Here is a 19,577-nt window from a genome sequence, read left to right on the forward strand (position 1 = left end):
ATGTTTCTCTATGTGCTCAGATTTGTTTGGCATTTTTGTGCGACAGGCTGTGATATGACATTTCTCTTTATTTAATTGACCATATTTTGTTATCTTAGATCTAGCATTTGATTTATTTGTATTTTTATGATCCTTTGTGTTCATTATCGTTAGCACAAAGTTTTGTTATAATATTGCATTCTTACTGATTAAAAAAAGAAAAGAAAAGAAGCTCATATCTTGTTCTACACACTCGTCTTGTCTTCACACATTCTTTTTTCTCTGATGCTTTTACATTTTCTTGACAATGAAAAAGAACCTGTATCTTTTAGTTTTAGCTATACCTTTGTCTTCATGTTGTTTTCTGTGCAAAACTTATGCATTTTAGTTGGTGACTAACATCCTCAAGTTCCTTTTCTTTGGAAATATGTATGGTTGTTTGTTTAAGTTGGCTGATGTGAAGATATCAATTACTAAATCTCATATTTCTTCACTGTATTATAGGTTGGACACTTGCGGGAGGTGTCAAATAAGGTTCACAATGCAGAACTTAAGTTGTTCTTGGAAGTAGAGCATGGCCCGGTAATGTTGTCTTCCAGTGTAGGCTTCATAGTTGTTCCAATGTAACATTCTTTGCAAGAGTGTTCACTCATTGTCTGTGTCATTTTGTTTAGGATTTACGCCCTATTGCTCCACCTGATAAGACAAAGGATGATATTTTGCTTTTCTTCAAGCTATATGATCCTGAGAAAGAAGAACTCCGGTAAATAATAGTTTCTTTAATTCTGCATTTTTTACAGTGTGTTTGCCTCAACTTGGCTTAGGTTTTTTTCCCCCATGATTTCAGTTATGTTGGGAGGCTTTTTGTGAAGAGTACTGGTAAGCCATTAGAAATCTTAACAAAATTAAATGAAATGGCTGGCTATACTCCCGATGAAGAGATTGAACTTTATGAGGTATGTTTTCCATATTTTAAAAAAAATTAGTAATTGGGTGATTTCATTGGTTTGTTCTGAATCTGCACTCTATTCTAGTACGTGAGAAGAATAAAACCAGAGGTTTAGTACCTATCTAAAAAAAACTTAAGGTTACCTTGTTATGGGTTTGGGCATGCTGATCAGGTCAGACTTAGTAACCTAAAAATTGGATTATTGCAATTAAGAGCAGTTGAGCATCCAATTCACAGATATGAAATCTGGAAGTTTAAATTGTTGATGCTCTCATAGAAAAGGAAAAGAATCTATTGTCTTCTATTCTTTTTTTTTTTTTTTTTAATACGTAAGACAATTTTATGAACAAAAACTACTTCATACAAGAATAATGAAGCAGCAAAAAAACAGATGTACAGAAAAAGAAAAAACAACACAAAGGGAATTATGTACAACAAGAAAGAGAATCTAAAAACGATTGGAATGGAATTTCTAGAAGTGAATTCCCAAGCACGAGACCAAGCAAACAAAGTCCCTACAAACAATGCTAATAGCTGGTCCACTGTTAGCTCCAAATCCTTAAAAGTCCGACTATTATGGTCCCTCCACACAATCCACATAATACAATGCGGTACCAAATTCCAAATCCGCGATGAATGCTTTCCTAACCAATCCCTCCACCCATACATCAAGTCAATCACCCTCTCAGGCAGCACCCAAGATACCCCAACAGATCTAAAGGCCAAACTCCATAGCTGGGATGCCCCCTTACAATGAATCAAAAGATGATCAACTTCCTCCCCACTACAATGACACATGCAACACCAATCCACTGAAGTAAAACCTTTCCCCCTCAGGTTATCACCAGTAAGAATCTTCCCCCATGCAGCTGTCCAAACAAGAAATGAAGCCCAACGTGGAGGCTTCACACCCCAAATGCTTTTCCAAGGAAAAGAGGTGAAGAAAATCCTCTCAAATCGCTATAGAAAGAACGGATATTAAAGTCTCCATTCATCTTCAACTTACACCGAACACGATCCACATTCTCATTAAGAGGAATGTGAGATTCAATCAGATGAATGAAAGCCGCCACCAACTCCATCTCCCAATCGTTAAAACATCATTGGAACCTCACATCCCAACACTGTCCTCTCCCTACACTCTGCTCACCAACAAATCCTCCACAGATGCCTCCCTATTTCTAGCAATCTCATATAACATTGGGAACACCACTTTTAGAGGTTCTTCTCCACACCAATGATCATGCCAAAAGGCCCAAAACTGAACTTTATTCCCCCAATCCCCCCTCAAACCGAATATTCTCACTAAAATTTTCCCACCCCTTCCTACTACTCCTCCATAGACCACAACCTTGTGAAGCCCTTCCCAACTTCAAACTCCAACCACCCCACTCCTTCCCAAATTCCCATGCTACTACCTGTCTCCATAACCTTGTCTCCTCCACCCCAAACCCTCACAACCATTTCCCAATAAAGCTTTGTTTAATGAAGTGAGTTTCCTAATCCCTAACCCACCACAAGCAATTGGAGAACACACCTTATCCCACCCTACAAGATGAAACTGCTTATTCCCCATGCCCTCCCTCAGGAAATCTTTCTGCAACTTATCAATTTTATTTGCCATACTAGTGGGGATAGTAAACAAGGATAAGTAATAAGTGGGCAAGCTCGAAAGTGTACTTCTAAGAAGAGTTAATTGACCCCCCTTAGAAAGATACAATTTCTTCCAGCTGGCCAAACAATGTTAAAACTTCAAAATGGGATTCCGAATAGATGTTGACTAGGAAGAAGCACGCAAAGGCTTACCAAGATAAGACATTGACAGTCCCCCTACCTTGCAGCCCAAAATAGCAGCTAAATATCTACATTATCAACCTCCTCTACATTATCTACATTAGGTAAAGGACTAATTGTTAACATGTGCTTGTGCCTATTATGCACATGCTCACATTAGTCAATATGCAACATAGACAAAGCTGGACTGTCAGGTATTCAGGTCTGCTTTCATTTGATTGACAATCAAACTGCCTTGTCATCAGTTCTGTGTTGGTTGTGTCAAGATCTGATTTTAGTTGGGACCTTGATTTATCTTGTGTCTTATATTCTGTGGATGTTGTCTTACTCATTCTTTGATTTTCAGGAAATTAAGTTTGATCCTCATGTCATGTGTGAATCCGTTGACAAGAAGTGCACGTTTCGAGCCAGCCAGGTATATGCCATAAATTATATATATATATATATATGGTCAGTTTAATAGTGTTTTTTTGTTTGTATTTTGACTGATTTGTGGTGTTTGTGTGCAGCTTGAAGATGGAGACATCATTTGCTATCAAAAATCTTCTCCAGTTGAAGGTGGTGAGCAGTTACGCTATCCAGATGTTCCCTCATTTATGGATTATGTTCACAATCGCCAAGTATGCTCCCCTCCAACTTTTTATAAATGTTTTGTTTGATAATTGTTAAAATGTGTAGTAGTTTAATGCAGGAGCAGTCTGGTCTCTATATTATTACCTTTTTGTTTGTGTCATCGAAGTCTTGATAATTATAGTAACAAAAAGAATCTGTATAGCTATATAAAAAAAAAATTATAGTACTGAGAAAAAAAGGTGGGGGGGGGGGTTATAATTGTTTCATTTGTTAGGAAATACGTGATGAATTGCATGCCTTGGACATTTGCCCAAGGTTTGAAGCCAGTCCTTTCACTCTTTGTGGAGTGACTGACATCGACTTGGTGCATGTTCTTTGAGCCTCACCTCTTTGTGGAAGCCTCAGATGCTCAAGTCCTTTTCTATAAACACTGTAGCATCCACTGCTGTCTAATCTTGTAGTCTTTACATGTTTGACTGCATGACTCAGAATTTTAAACTATCTTCTATTGATAATTTGTGTCTGGAGGTTTATGATTGAGGCACTGCTGATATTCAATGCTTCCTATCAAGAATGATAATTTACAAAAACATTATTTTTGCAATTTACTTATTATAGTTAATATAATTTTTAATTATACCCCTCCTTGCTTCACTCTTATCAACATGGTAAAGCAGCACCTGACATTGCTAATCATGCATGGTTTGATATATTTTAGGTTGTTCATTTTCGAGCTCTGGATAAACCCAAGGAGGATGATTTCTGTCTAGAGCTGTAAGTGAGTTAATTGGTTTAAGTAGAACTCTTTTTATTTATATTATCTTACTGAGAGTTTTATTTTGCACTAACTAGTGTATTTATGAGCTAAAAGCTTGTTATTGATTGCAATGTTATCTTCTACATTTGTTCAATACAAATTTGAAGGTCAAAACTTCATACTTATGATGACGTTGTAGAAAGAGTAGCGCAGCAACTTGGTTTGGATGATCCATCCAAAATCAGGCTTACCCCTCATAACTGTTACTCTCAACAACCCAAACCTCACCCTATCAAGTACCGGGGGGTAGAGCATTTGTCTGATATGCTAGTCCACTACAATCAGGTAATAGTTGCTTGGCCCTAAGTAGTGCATACTGCTACGATGGAAAAGAGCTAACCCTCTTTTTGCGTCTTGTGACAGACTTCGGATACGTTATACTACGAAGTATTGGACATCCCTCTACCAGAATTACAAGGTTTGAAAACTCTGAAAGTAGCATTTCATCATGCTACTAAAGAAGAAGTGAGTATATTGATCAAATTCTTACAAACTGAAAATTTATAGTTTATTCATGCTAAAACATTTGGTTCACTTCTGTCCAGGTTGTGGTTCATACTATAAGACTGCCAAAACAGAGCACAGTTGGAGACGTAATTAATGATCTTAAAACAAAGGTAAATTTGGACCTGTTCATTTTTACTAATGCTTTCAAAAAAATTTTTTTTCTTTTTTTTTTTTTTGTTGATGATAATTCGATAGTTGGAGGAGGGGAATTTGAACCCTGGGCTTCTCAATTGGAAACACTAAGGGCCTGTTTGGTTTAGAGCTAACTCAATTTTCATATCTCAGTTTTCAAAACCCATAACTCATAACTCAATTCTCAAACCTCACATTCACTCAAAAATTGCAAAACACATGTTTGGACTCAGTTCTCAGTTACATATCTCTACAACTTTTCCCCAAAACCGTGGACCCTACAACTGACACTACACAGAACGGTCATATGGGTACCCGCGTTTGACATTCTCTCTCTTCATTTTACTGCTCTTCCTTCCCGTCACAAAACCCAGCAACTGATTTCACGCCTCTGTACACCACAAAACCCATTTCACATAACCCAGTAAGAGACTGGTTCCCTCCCACTTCCGACACCGTTTTTCCATGAATTTTTTCTCTTACTCATAGCACATATTTTCCCTCTTCCCTATTCCAAATTTCAGATGTTTTTTTCTCTTACCCACAGATCAAAAACCACATATACAATGGCAAACTCAGAACCCACCACTGTCAACACCACCAACGGCCAAAAAAAAAAAAAAAAAAAAAAAAAAAAAAAAAATCCAACCATTAGCTACAGCCACAAAAAGAAAAAATTTCCAATCATCAATACCACCACCAACGACACAAACCCAACTCCATCACTGCCCAAGCTTCAACCACAACTACAAACATAGAAAACCCAAACACACCAACACAAAATCTTCAGATCAGTGATCCAAAATTGCCAACTCAAACCCACAAATACAGAAAACCCAAATCCAAACCCAGGAATCCTTAGATCGAATACCAAAATCATGAAAATGAGGAGTGGGTTTCTGTTTCTGGGTATATGTTTATGCATGGATGAACATGGTGAGTGGGTCTGAAGAAGAAATAAAGAATGAAAAAGAAGAAAAGAAAGAAAGACAACCAGGAAGAAGAGGAGAGAAAAAAAAAACCTGTTGGTAGTGGAGTGAATCTGATGAAGAAGAAGAAGAAGAAAAAAATGTTGTTGGTGGTGGAGTGGGTATGAAGAAGAAAGAAAGAAGAAGTAGAGAAAAAGCGCACACAAAAAAAAAAAAAAAAAATGAAGAAGAAGAAGAAGAAGAAGAAGAAGCAAGGAAGCCGGTGGAACTTAGTAGAAGAAGAAATAAAAGAAGAAAAAGAAAGAATGAAGAAGAAGAAGACAAAAAAGGGGTTGGTGGTTGAGTGAAGAAAGAAGTAGAGAAAAGCAAGCAAAAAAAAAAAAAAAAAAAAAAAAGAAAAAGAAAAGAGGAAGCCGGTGGAGTTGACAACACAAAAGCTGTGGGCTCCACGAGGTCAAATTTTTACAATCTTGTCACTGAGTTATGTAACTCAGAAACTGAAAACACCAATTTGGTGTTTCTGGTTTTCATCACTCTCACTCAAACCAAACTGAGTTTGAGTGATGAAAACAAGATTAGGAAATCAAGCCAAACACTCAAAATTGTGTGGGTCTCACGTTTTTTGATAACTTAGTTATGAGTTTCCAGTCATATGACTCAAAACACCCCTAATCCAAACAGGGCCTAAGAAGTGTCACTTGAGCTACATGGCTCTTGGCAAACACTTGCATTAGTTATTATTGGCTCCTCAGTGGCTTTCTGGATGAAGTTTTCATTTTTCTTCTTTTTTTGGTACTTAGTTTGATGCATTCTGAAACAGGTCGAGTTGTCTCATCCTAATGCAGAACTTCGGCTGCTTGAAGTTTTCTATCACAAGATCTACAAGGTGTGAGCCTCGTGTTTGCTTGCTGTTCTGCTCTTACTATTATTCTTATGAACTATGAATTTTCATATAAAGAGAGAAGTTTATGAATATTTACCTGGGATATTTTTGGAACCGCGTTTTCACCCAAAGTATAATGGTTTTGTCAGATCTAATAAGCTTTGTCCATTAAGTGAGCTGGTTGGGAAAAAGTATTTATTTAATTTGAGGCTTCCATTGATAACTATTTCCTGTAGCCATTGTCACTTTTTTGAGCTATCAGATAACTTGTACATGTGGCCACATTTATTGGTTCTCATCAATTTATAAGCCCTTTGATCCTGCCATCGCATATATGCAGGTTTTTCCTCCTAGCGAAAAGATTGAGAACATAAATGATCAATACTGGACATTACGGGCAGAAGAGGTTGCTCTCTCTATCTCTCTCTCTCTCTCTCTCTCTCTCTCTCTCTCCATTAAATATACTTGCATCAGATGGTTGAAATGACACAACAAGAGAGTAATGATTTGGATGTAATATTATTTCTACATTCTGACTTGTTGAGTGTTTGTTTATGTGTGTGTTCATAATGATGGATTCCCTTGTTTTCAAATGTTTTAGATCCCAGAAGAAGAGAAAAATCTTGGTCCTCATGATCGCCTAATACATGTGTACCATTTCACAAAGGATACAGCTCAGAACCAACTGGTAAAGAGTTCTGCAAATAATTTATTTGCGGTCATAATTCTATGTTTTAATATTTTTTTAATGTATTTTATGATCAAAACTATTTGCTGAGGATGTTACATTTTTTCTGTTCTATACAGCAAATTCAGAACTTTGGGGAACCGTTTTTCTTGGTCATACATGAGGGTGAGACTTTGGCTGAAATTAAAGAGCGAATACAGAAGAAATTACAGATTCCAGATGAGGAATTTGCCAAGGTATATCTTACTTCCTACATTTATGCCATGTTTTACTCATATTTGTGCAATTGCGCTCAGTAACTTGGTTAGGTAGATATGTTAATAATCAGTCATGTATCAAACTTGTACTTATTTTTACTACTAAATATGTTGCATTAAATCAATATTTTTGTAATCATTTAATCAATCCTAAAATCCCTTTGTTTTTTATTTGGCCAGTGGAAGTTTGCATTTCTTTCTCTAGGTCGTCCAGAGTACCTTCAGGACTCTGACATTGTGTCCAATCGTTTTCAGGTTTGTTTATAGAAATATCTTACTGTATTCTATCAGATAGTTTTCACATTTGTTTAATTGTTTTCTTGTTGACATGTCCATAGAGAAGAGATGTTTATGGTGCTTGGGAGCAGTATCTTGGATTGGAGCACTCTGACAATGCTCCTAAAAGAGCTTATACGGCTAGTCAGGTAAACTGTGCTCTTCCCAAGAAAATATAGTAAATATAAATTTTAGATTTTAATGACGTGTCTAGACTGAGAAATTGGGAGACATGCTGAATGCGTGTCTCCAAGATATGTTTCAATTTTTGTGCACTATTTACATGATGTATTGTTTTCTGAATCTGCTAGTTGAGTATTTGAGTAAACACTGTATACGCTGGAATCTGTTGATTCTAATTTGTCATTGTCATTATGTTTTTGCAGAACCGTCACACATTTGAGAAGCCTGTAAAAATTTACAACTAGGAAATAGTAGGAGAAAGTTCCTTCTTGCATTGGAATGACAACCCTCTACACATTCAGGCTGTAAAAATGGAAAAGCGGTGAAGGCAGCTCTGTTTAGGCATCAAGTGAAGTTAGCATCGAGGGTGGTGTCTGTGGGGTTTTGTTGTTGATTTTAATGTAATTCTTTTTCCTAGTTTGATGGGGAGGACTTTTTCCCAGAGTCATTATGTATCTTCTACTGTCAACCACAGCCCCTTTGAGCTTCTAGTACTTCCGATTTTTGGTGGAGGTTCTTCTTTGGGTGATGGGTGACTGGTCAGTGGCCGTCATCATGAATTCTATGTAACTGAACGGTACATATACAAGATTTTTGAACTAGTGAATGTATACAGGGTATAGTTGGGTGACACGCATTTGTTCTTTCTGGCTTCATGATTTTGTTCGTTCGGTTTAGATGTGTGTAGCAAATTTGGGAGTCTATGATGGTTAACCAGTCGCAGTTTCTGAGTTTAGGTCTGAGCTGGTGCACTTTGAATTGTTATCAGAAGGGATCCATAATATTTAAAGAAGCAAATATGAAATTTTTTTCCTCTCTCTTGGAAGTAAAAGAGTTATACGAGTGCTTTTCCTGCACTTTTTTTAATAGATAAAATAAAAATATTATTTTTTACACTCCTGGCTTCCCATTCGTTTTGCATTTTAAATCAGCCAGATTATGCGATTATTATATGGTATAATCAACGTTTTGTGATGGTTCCAGTGCTTCATGCGTTTTGCAACCCAGCCGAGATGGGGGATTGAATGTTGAATAGGGATTCTTCCTAGCAAAGAAAAGCATATTTGCACTGAGATCGAAAACAATTTATTTTTTAGTCGAGATGTTTACCTAGGGACATGTCCACTTCTAAAGTCACTAATGCTGGGGCGCAATCGAGTCAATTCGGACTGATTTGGGCTCGTAGGTTGTAATTCAAATTTTAGCTTATTAATATTTAAAGAAAAATATTATATTAACAATATTTTTACAGCAAATTTTAAGTGGTAAGTTGTTATTAGTGGACAAAAAAATAATTTTCTTAGTAGGTTTAAATTAAAACTAATAATAATTTTCCACTTATTGATAATATTTTTACAGCAAATTTTAAGTGGTAAGTTGTTATTAGTGGACAAAAAAAATTTTTTTAGTAGGTTTAAATTAAAACCAATAATAATTTTCCACTTATGATTGTTATGAAAATATATGGATGTAATATGTTTCAAATTTAAAATCTTGAGACCGGCTAATTCTCAAGATTTGTAGTTAAAAAAAAAAAAAAAAAAGTCTTGATTTTATCTTTTAGTGGATTGGACTTATACTCCAATTTTGTAAAGTCAGGTGTTTTAAGCGGAGGTGATATATATATATATATATATATATAGAAAAAAAACTTAAATAGTCCTGGATGCCTAAGAATTGCCCATATAAATATAAATATATATATATATATAAATATATCATTCTGGAGCAATCTAAAGGGTAACACTTCTTACACATACTATATAAACATTTTGTTTTTAATTAAATACGTGACTTGTTCAAAACAGATGAGTGTGTGTAAAGAGTGTGGTTTTACGAAATTTATTGTAAAAGAAGTTGTATCCATATCATTTTTTAGCAACAAATTATCTTCATATATATATATATATATAAGGGTTCAAATTACACCTGATGTAATTTTAAGTAATATTATACTATCCAATAACTCGTTATAGAATTCATATTTTAAAAATCCTACCTTTGAATATATATATAATATAATAACAGTAGAGAGAGAGAGAGAGAGAGAGAGAGAGAGGATGATTCATATCATTCTTAAGAAAACCCATGAACAAAATCGTAGAGGTGAAAGTGTTTGTTATTATACGGTATACACCGAATGCGAAGCCAACAAAAGAAAGAAAAATAGATAGTACTACTACTAGTAAATAGTGGTAGAAAGAAAGAGAAGGGAAGGCAGAGCTAAAAGTGAAGGCAGAGCTAAGCGCCACATAATAATAATCTCTTCGTATTATCTAATATCCATGGCGACACAGCCTTTACACTCTCTCCATCCACTCTCTTCTTCTTCTTCATCTTCAAAGACTACCGCTAAAGCCACAGCCACTCATTATTGTTATTATCACTATTCTCTTCCAACAAAACCACAAAGCCCAGCACCAGCTGAAGTGTCCCGCAGCTGTTGTAGTTGTAGACTGCCCAAACCCAAACTCAAAGGCATTGTACCAACAACAAGCCTCTTCAACCTCCCGGTTTTGCTCTTCACCGGCTTCGCTTCTGATAGCCTCTTGGAGTTGGAATTGGATACCCAAACTTTGCTTGCCACTCTCAGTGTCTTAGCCGCCATTTCTCTCTCACTTTTTCTTGGTCTCAAGGTGTGTGTATGTATGTCAACCTCTCTTTATATATATGTGGCATTGTTTCATAATATAAGTGTTGGTTTTTAGTACTTTGTTTTCATATTCTTTTGCAGGGAGATCCTGTGCCGTGTGAGCGATGCGCTGGCAATGGTAACAACTATGCTTTCTGAAGACTTTTCGCTTTTTTTACATTTTTCAAACGAAGTCATGAATGTTATCCTTTTTGCCACATTAATTAATTGCATGTGTGTGTGTATGTGTGCTTTCTAATGGGCTTTTCTCAATTTTGTTTTATGAATCATATATTGCATGTGTTGCATTGGCATCTTTATTATGAAAGTTCTTAATACGTGTAGCAGGAAAACTAAAACAATAGTGTCTTCTTTAGAAAAGAAGTGCACTTTGTTGAATGCCATCATATTGGTGTCACTGCATGATGGAAATATGTACTTTCAGATAATCAGCTTGAATTTTCCAAGGTTTATTTGGGGGGTTTACTAAAAGGTAAGAGGTCATCCATTGTGGCATAGGTTGTATGTTTAATTGAGATTGATAAGGAAAGAACTCTATGTTTGGGAAATCACTTGGGATAATGGTAATATGGTGTCCATGTGATATGGGATGATTTCACAGGCAAAACTATTGTTTCTGTTGTATATGTACCTTTTTTTTGGTGATAATTTGATAGTTGGGGGAGGGGTGGATTTGAACTTAGGATGTCAATTTTGAAAACACTAGAAAGTGTTAATTGAGCTACAAGGCTCCTCAACTTGTATACGTACTTAATGGTCGTAGCATTGCTTGGAAATAAAGAGTACTTGTCTATCAGATGGATAAAAAATTAAAAATTAAAAAAAAAAAAAGGTACTTTCAGATAACTTAGGTCCGGTTTGCAGAAGTAAAATCCTCTGGATTATCTCACGAACTACATATTAATTTGTACATTTGTTCAATTTTCTAAAACTCAATTCATATTAGGCTTCCTTATAAAGAAAAAAAAAAAACTAAGTTTGTTGGTGCATGAAATAGTGGGCCTCATAGATTGCTGTTGCTTCTTTAGGTCCGTTCTACATCGTTACTTAAAATTTTGTTTGTGTTCTGTTCTTTTCTTCTCTTCCTTTTCACCTTGAGGTTGGAGGGTAGGGGTGTGAAGGGATGTTGAATGTCATCGATATTTCTGTTACATCTGAGTCTCTTTTGCTTCCTTTCTGATTAGCACTTTGTTAGATAACTAATCCTATACTTTTGTAAATGGCTGCTTCCCGGTTGGACAAGTGATGTACAGCCAGAATTTTGAAAGGTCTAAGCAGAATGAAATGTAGTGATGGTTTATCAGCGATTTTGAGAGTGTAAAGTGGACTGCTATGCTTCACTTTATTGCTCATTGCTTAAGTGTGCTTGTGTATTTCAAATGGCTCAAAACCCCAATTTGTGGTCATCTATTTCAATAGATGTATGGTTGCATGTAGCTTACAGTAGCATAATACTTCAACATACTAAAATCTATTGGTGTAAATGGTGTTTAAAAAAAAAATGGTCTTATGTGCTATAATTTTATTAATGCTTGGTACTTTGGAAAATGTGCTAACCCTGTTTTTCATGATTCTTCCTTCAGTATCTGTTTTCTGCTTGTAGTGACATGATTTTTTTTTAAAGTAAAACATCCCCCTGGTATCCCTTTTCTACTGTGACCAGTTATTTTTGTATTTGGTGTTCAAGAAAAATAGCATGTTTTTAGAAGTGCTCTTTGATGGGCAGGTGGCACAAAATGTGTGTTCTGTAACAACGGTAAGATGAAGAAAGAGACAGGTTTGGTTGATTGTAAGGTGTGCAAAGGTGCAGGTATTACTCTTTCTGACGCTCAGATACTTCTGAAAAAGTTTAAAAGATGGGGCTTTTGGAAAATTGATATTAATCATTCTCTCAATTTGATTTCCATATTGTTTTGAAATTTTGAATGAGCTATTTGATGAAATCTTTGTTTTTAGCTTTGGGATTATGATCATTTTTGGACACAAAACCATTCAAGGATATTGATGAATGGTCTTTCTACATATTATTATGTGACCTTCATTTTCAAATGACCACCAATTCTTGCATTCTGTTGCAATGTGAAACACCTTGGAATAACCTATTCTCATATGAAATTGGAACAGAAAATCATGCAGATAGAAGTTAGTCGTGCTATTCTATTAGTTTCAAGCAACAAATGATATGGTCCTTGGGCTTTGAGCTTAAAATTTATGCCCTTAAAATATATCAGATTCTAGAATTGTTGAATCTTTGTATTTAGTTCAATTTCTCTTTACTTTTACCTCTACCTAAATCAGTCATCTCTCTGTAGGATTAATCTTCTGCAAGAAATGTGGAGGTTCTGGATATTCTAGACGGCTGTGAGCTTGGTCTGAGATTTTTTTTATTTGCTCTTCTCAATCCCTATGTTTACAATCTGTAAGATTTTGCCCCTAGCTTCTTCTTCTTCTTCTTCGTTTTTCCCCCCTGGTCCAGTACCTTGCTAATTTTCTTTTTCTTTTCCTAAATATATCCTCATCGCTGTCTTTTCTGTTGTCTACTGTCCTTGTTCTTAACTTACTGGAAATTGGTGACAAAGTGAAGGATCGAAAAAATTGTAAATTTTGTTGCATTACTTTTTTTCATTGTAGATGATTTTTAAGTACTGTGAATCAAATTTTTTTTTTTTTGGGTATCTAATGATTATTATCTTTCAAGTAGAAGGTATATTGAATATCTGTTTTAAAAACAATATTTTATGACATTTCAGTGACAGATTATAATAGGTTGTTGCTTGTGAAAGAAGAGGTATCACTATGGTTGTTTTTATTTGGACATTGTGAGAAGTAAAGACCATGTCTGATGCTATGGTGAATGTGAAACTGACCACCTCTTCTGTAAATATGAATATTATGACTGTCAAAATCTCGGATTTTAGGATTACAATTGGGTATGATTCACTTTGATCGATGGTTTGAATCATGTTTATTTCTAAAGTCAAATTCCAATGCAAATTTAAGGTTTATTTTATTTTTTATGATGATAATTCAAAAGTTTGAAGAGTGGGGATTTGAACCTTGGATTAAGAGGTACCAATCAATTGAGTTATAAAACTATTAGCTCAATTTAAGATTAAGTGAGTACTCATTATATATACTCAATCAAGTATGTTTGTTATATTTGTTTTTATGCCCATTGTTTAAAGAGAATACTCTTGCATTTTACTTTTAGTCTTTATATTTAATTTCTCATATTGCTCTTTTTTCTTTTAAATGGTAAGTTACACATGTACCTGATGAGTTTTAAACCTATGACCTCACTCTCCACATCAACACTTACAACTTGTAAGGAGAGAAGTTACTGGTTGAACTAGAATTCATGGGCAATTTCCCGTAGTGCTCTTGACATTGATATTGGTTTATTTATTTTATTCTCAATATCTCGTTTGGATCCCTACTGTTTACTAGTGAGTTAAAATGCACTCTAAACTAGGCATGTCCTCATGCTAATGGACTATAAGAAAGGGTTTTACATAGGTAAGAAAAGTAGGCATGTTATGATGCGGGGCCAATTGGAGTCCGTGGCTATCGCAGAATGACATAATGGAATGAATTGTAAAATACTCTCTTTGTTCCGGTTTGTTTGTCCTCTATTCTATTTTGGGATGTCCCAAAATATTGTCCTGTTTCTAAAAGTAAAAGTTATTAATTTACTAATGTTCCTATTATACCCCTACTTTATTTTCAAAACTATTTGAAAAGAAAACTAACAAATATGTAAAAAAAATCAATTTAATTGGGGCACCTTTTCAATTGCCTCATTAAGAATAACTCTTAAAAAAAAAAAAAAAGCTAATAAATTAATTTAGAGGTAGTTTTGTAAACTTATATATTTTTATAAGGTAAATTAGGCAATAAATAATGTTCCTTTAAAAAGTTTAACTTTTCAAACAGGACAAACAAATTGGGACGGAGGGAGTAGGAGTTAACGGTACGACTTTACTCCAATTTGTGGTTTCATTATAATAATTAATTGGATAATACAAAAGTTGATCTTCATGTTTGTACCCTTACAACTTTTTACCTACCTTACACCTAGCATGAAACATAATAAAGGTAGAGATAAACTAGGAAAGCAAAGCAAATCAATCTAAATCTTATTTGAAATTCAAGTTCAAATTCAAATAAGACACGTCAACTAAAAGACTATTAAGTGAAATAAGTAAATGAAAATTAATCAAATATATTAATGAGATTAAATTCGGTTAGGAGGGAGTGTAAAATCCATGTTTTACCTCTCCAATTTTAACATGCCACATCAACTTATCATATATTTAAGAATAAGTAAAATCACACTCAATCAATTCTAATACTCATATATAAATCCAACCAAATTGAGAGTTTAATGAGATGTTATTAGGTGTAGTAAGATGTATTAAATTTTAAATAAAATGATGATATGGCAATTTTTTATTAGATGGTGTATAACGTGGGTTTTACACTCATCCTTACCAAATTCGGACTCTCTATTAATTATTGCTTTTTAACTTCTACATACATATACTCCTTTTAAAGATAGACATCATTTTTGTAATTATCACTGATCCTAAAATGTAGGGGACTAAATTGACTGTAACCGCAAAATTGTATTTTTGCCCCCAAAAAAAAAATGCTATTTGTGACAAACACTATTCACATGCGTTTCATGAAGCTATTTGCGTCATTTTATTTATTTATAACTTGATTTAAATACATGAGATCTTACAAGACTGTCAGCGATTATTTCAATATAGATCACATACGTCTTCATCCAAATAGAAAACGTCAGTTTCGTGATGAGATCATGATAGTGCATCCATTATTATCCATAGGACCAAAATGTGTTATGGATTGAAACATTTGTCAAACATAAACCGTAGTCATACCATAGAAAAGAACAAAAACAAGCAGCCGCAGCCACAGTTAAACCGAACTGCACTTGTTAACTCTTTCCTTCTTTCTTTCTCAATAAAAGCCTTCTTCATCTCCCTTCCCTGTGTACACACAAACTTAAAGCATGTCTAATTGCAGTACCACCCCTCATGTAATAGACGATTGCAGAGGTGTCCTTCAAGTTTACAGTGATGGCTCAATTGTGCGCTCTCCAAAACCAGGTTTTAACGTCCCAGTCCAACATGACGGTTCCGTTTTATGGAAAGATGTTGTTTTTGACGCCGTTAACAACCTTCAGCTCAGGCTCTACAAGCCGAAGCCGAATCCGTCTTCGGCTCACTCCAATTCCAAGCTCCCAGTGTTTTATTACATCCACGGTGGCGGCTTCTGCATCGGCTCACGCGCCTGGCCCAACTGTCAGAACTACAGAGAACCGGCTCCCGGCTGCTATTGAGGATGGCTTCTTGGCTCTTAAGTGGCTCCAAGACCAAGCCGTGTCTGAGGAGGAGGGGAAGGACACTTGGCTTGCTGACGTGGCTGATTTTAGCCGAGTGTTTATTTCGGGTGACTCGGCTGGGGGTAATATGGCTCATCATTTGGCGGTTCGGGTCAGAGCCGGGTCGCCTGAATTGGCTCCGGTTCGTGTGAGGGGTTATGTTCTGTTGGCACCCTTTTTTGGTGGGACGGTTAGGACTAAGTCTGAGGCTGAAGGACCTAAGGATGCCTTTCTCAATTTGGAGCTCATTGACAGGTTTGCGTTGGTTTTTTATTTATTAATTAAAGGCTTATATCAATTGAGTAATGTTAGAGAATTTTTTAGTTTTAATTTTACAATTATTCACATAGTAAGCAATATCACCTTAACATTAACACCGTTAGTAATATTATAATAGACTAATCATAGCAGGTTATTTCAATTGTTATGAAAAATAACACGTGTTTCGGGCATTCCAGGATGTTTTGGCAAATACCAGTCGAAACTCAAGATTCAGCCAATATGAATTTTAGGATTATTGTTTTTACCTTTAAAGATGTGTTATGGTCTTTTATTTGTTTTTTTATATGCTCTCTCAATTTTAATTTTTTTTTAAAGAGTCCAAATCCGGTTTTTAGACTCTTGACAAATTTTCCAATGGGTCTTGGCAGTTCTTGTGGGAGTTCTTTTTTGATGAATTTGATAAATGATGATGAGGAGTAATATTTTGTTATAAACTTTAATGGCTTATTATGGGCTTACGCAATGAGAAGTGACTTGTTATAAATCTTCTTATTTTAGGACTTAAGACTAAATGATTTGCATGATTTGATATTTACTTTTTTGAGTTGATAATTTTATGTTATATATTTTAGGTATCTGAAACATCTTAAAACGGTACATCGAAATAAGCTAGTATTGATTCTACTAGACAAACCGAAATGGGGTTCGAAATAGAATTAATAACATTGCCTAAAAACTTATTTTTATGCACAAGCACTCATAAATCATGATATTAAACCTTATATTTACATTTTTTTTAATATTGATTAGAGATAATAAAAATTCTCCACTTTTCTTGACTCGCCCTAATCCAAACTGGACAAATTTTGCTATTGTTATCCTGATTTTTGAATGTCCATCACTCCATCTATATGTTATATTTAATATATATTTAAATTATTTATACATTATCATACCAAAACACGTGTTATATCTTTTAATAGTCTCACAACTTTCTCTTCATATATATACATATATATATATATCTTATGATTATATTGAAAAATCCTTGATAGGAATGACAAAATACTTTCATTTTGTAGAGTCTTATATTGCTTTCTGTTTCACGTGTTTTTCTACTCCATAGAAGGGATGGGATGACGGGATCGAAACGTCCTGATTTGATCCCACCCTGTCGGCTGGAATAACCAAAATCCATCTGATATATGATTATTGTTTAGTCATGAAACAATTTGGTGATTAATTTATTGGGATATATTATTTCAATGGTCCCTAATTGTCCTTAATGTTTCTTTAATCTAATGCTCTCTCAAGTCTCAATCAAAACAATATTATCGTCAGACTTTACACATGTTTCAAGGTGCCGTCTGTCACGTAGTTAACAAACTTGTGATGTAGCATGCAATACCGCTACGTAATAGTTTTGTTTCATTACGTGGCTAATGGATTCAGACAAGTACGAAAATTAAAACAAAGTGCAAAGCCAAAAGATAAATTACAGACTACTATGAAACAATTTATAAAAAAAAAAAAAAACAACGATTTTAGCACTTGTAACTATACTAAAATTACAGTCCTTTTAAAATATGCTCGTGTATCACTAATATCACTAATAATTGGATAGGTATTGGAGGCTATCTATACCAATTGGAGACACTACTGATCACCCAGATGTAAACCCATTTGGGCCATTAAGCCTAAATCTTGAAACAGTGGATCTTGATCCCATTCTAGTGGTAGCTGGAGGAAGTGACCTGCTGAAAGACAGAGCTGAAGATTATGCAAGGAGGCTCAAAAGTTGGGGAAAGAAGATTGAGTACGTTGAGTTTGAAGGAAAGCAACATGGCTTTTTCACTATAGATCCTAATTCTGAAGCAGCAAATGAGTTGATGCAAATCATTAAACGTTTCATTGCTGAAAATTCCAACTAAGACTGCATTCATGGGCATGTTACATGAAAGCTCCACTGTAAGGGTGTTGGGTTGCCTTTTCACTTTTCTTTGTAAGTTCTTTGCTTAGTTACCCATCTTGTATGTTTTTGAAACTGAAAAATATACACATGGATTTTACTTTGTTTTGTACTAAACTCAGTGTAAGGGTTTAGTAATCAAGCACCTCATCCACTTTGTCTTTAGCACTCGGGTTGGCACTAGGGTGGCAGGCGATGCATGATTAAGGCTTATCTCACTAGGTGGAAAAGATAAACTAATTAAATCTATTATAAAGTATTATAAAATAATTAAAACTATTATCTCACAGTAATTATCGACACTATTATAAACTAATTAAAGCCTAATCAACAATTGAAGAGAGAAGCAATTCATATTGACTGTGGTGTCGAACATGATTGGGGTTGAAGAATATGTTGTATCCGATTCCATATATAATAAACTGTGACTAAGAAATTATGCGGATTAATGAGGCTTAGGAAAGTAGTTGAGGAGGTAGCTGGGAAAGATTTGAGGATTTATGTGATTTGAGAGAAAGTTGGTTCTAAATGGATTTGAAAGAAGGGCTGATAGATCTGAGCATGAAAGAATATGAAGAATTTAAGAGGAGTTGAGCCATTGATAGATAGAGGAGTGCGAATGAATCTGAAGAATTTAATAGAAGTTATGAGATAAGAGTCCAAATAAAAGAGCTATTGTCTGTGTGAAAGAGAAGTGTAAGAAGATGAGATTCTTTGTTTGCAAGAGAATACACATAAGAGAGAAGGAGAGAAGGCATGAAAGAGGTGGAAGAAAAAGAAAGAGATAAAAGCTTGAGAGAAAGGAGTTTTAGTTATGTTTGGTCTTGCCAAGTGGTTCTCACAATTTTCAACTTATTTACAACGAGACTTTTCATCATTGTTACTTAAAAACTAAAAACTAATGTGGATGAGTTCTCAGAATATATGTTTTAAATCCCGTAAATCAATTTTAACATTGAAAATTGTTGGTCGAAATCTGCTATCAAAATGCTATCAATCTCATAATTCAACTTTTTTTTTTTCAATAAAAAAAGAAGTATAACAATCACCTGATGAACAAAAGTCTCCCATCACCAGTCCAAAATAAAGAAAGCCAACAACACCTTTTCATCAGTATTGTCAACTTGCAAGATCTCCTTATAACAGTGTGACACATATGATATGAGTTCAACGCTTTGCTCTTCTCTTGCTTGATGTTAAGGAGGTATATGTAGCTAGTCGTTTGTACCTTTGTCTACCTATATATGAAAGTGGTTGACAAACAATTTGCTCAGGCGGAACTTTTCAAAGTAGTAGGAAAGGCTTAACATATGATTTCATTGCGGAGATCTAACAGTTAACAGGTGCATGAGGATCTTA

The 19,577-nt window shown here is 34.9% G+C and overlaps 3 protein-coding genes across 3 annotated transcripts in view; all 3 read left to right on the forward strand.

The window, feature by feature from the left end:
- The window catches only part of LOC112009304 (ubiquitin C-terminal hydrolase 12), a 29,076-nt gene extending 20,476 nt beyond the window's left edge, over positions 1-8,600 (forward strand). The window contains exons 17-32 of the mRNA XM_024041637.2: positions 484-561; positions 654-742; positions 827-935; positions 3,069-3,137; positions 3,232-3,342; positions 4,014-4,069; positions 4,220-4,397; positions 4,476-4,577; positions 4,658-4,729; positions 6,501-6,566; positions 6,904-6,969; positions 7,165-7,251; positions 7,371-7,487; positions 7,689-7,763; positions 7,847-7,933; positions 8,171-8,600. Of these exons, the coding sequence (XP_023897405.1) occupies positions 484-561; positions 654-742; positions 827-935; positions 3,069-3,137; positions 3,232-3,342; positions 4,014-4,069; positions 4,220-4,397; positions 4,476-4,577; positions 4,658-4,729; positions 6,501-6,566; positions 6,904-6,969; positions 7,165-7,251; positions 7,371-7,487; positions 7,689-7,763; positions 7,847-7,933; positions 8,171-8,212 (1,404 nt within the window). The 3' untranslated portion in view covers positions 8,213-8,600. The remainder of the gene's footprint in view (positions 1-483; positions 562-653; positions 743-826; positions 936-3,068; positions 3,138-3,231; positions 3,343-4,013; positions 4,070-4,219; positions 4,398-4,475; positions 4,578-4,657; positions 4,730-6,500; positions 6,567-6,903; positions 6,970-7,164; positions 7,252-7,370; positions 7,488-7,688; positions 7,764-7,846; positions 7,934-8,170) is intronic.
- A 1,514-nt stretch (positions 8,601-10,114) lies between these two features.
- Positions 10,115-13,749, forward strand: LOC112009306 (uncharacterized). The gene is made up of 4 exons (XM_024041639.2): positions 10,115-10,603; positions 10,702-10,738; positions 12,347-12,430; positions 12,933-13,749. The coding sequence occupies exons 1-4, from the start codon at positions 10,253-10,255 to the stop codon at positions 12,983-12,985; spliced, it is 525 nt and encodes a 174-aa protein (XP_023897407.1). The 5' UTR covers positions 10,115-10,252; the 3' UTR covers positions 12,986-13,749.
- Positions 13,750-15,489: 1,740 nt separating this feature from the next.
- LOC112009305 (carboxylesterase 15) lies at positions 15,490-18,383 on the forward strand. The gene is given in 3 exon segments (XM_024041638.2): positions 15,490-15,954; positions 15,956-16,282; positions 17,874-18,383. Coding segments are annotated over 3 exon segments (933 nt in total). The 5' UTR covers positions 15,490-15,655; the 3' UTR covers positions 18,181-18,383.
- Positions 18,384-19,577: the final 1,194 nt, after the last annotated feature.

Source organism: Quercus suber, unplaced genomic scaffold (assembly GCF_002906115.3).
Source record: "Quercus suber isolate HL8 unplaced genomic scaffold, Cork oak 2.0 scaffold_299, whole genome shotgun sequence".
NCBI lineage: Eukaryota > Viridiplantae > Streptophyta > Magnoliopsida > Fagales > Fagaceae > Quercus > Quercus suber.

Coding starts and splice junctions, on each gene's coding strand:
- LOC112009306 (XM_024041639.2), top strand. CDS start 10,253: ATGGCGACACAGCCTTTACACTCTCTCCATCCACTCTCTTCTTCTTCT. Junction 10,739..12,346: donor TGAGCGATGCGCTGGCAATG/GTAACAACTATG, acceptor TTTGATGGGCAG/GTGGCACAAAATGTGTGTTC. Junction 12,431..12,932: donor TAAGGTGTGCAAAGGTGCAG/GTATTACTCTTT, acceptor ATCTCTCTGTAG/GATTAATCTTCTGCAAGAAA.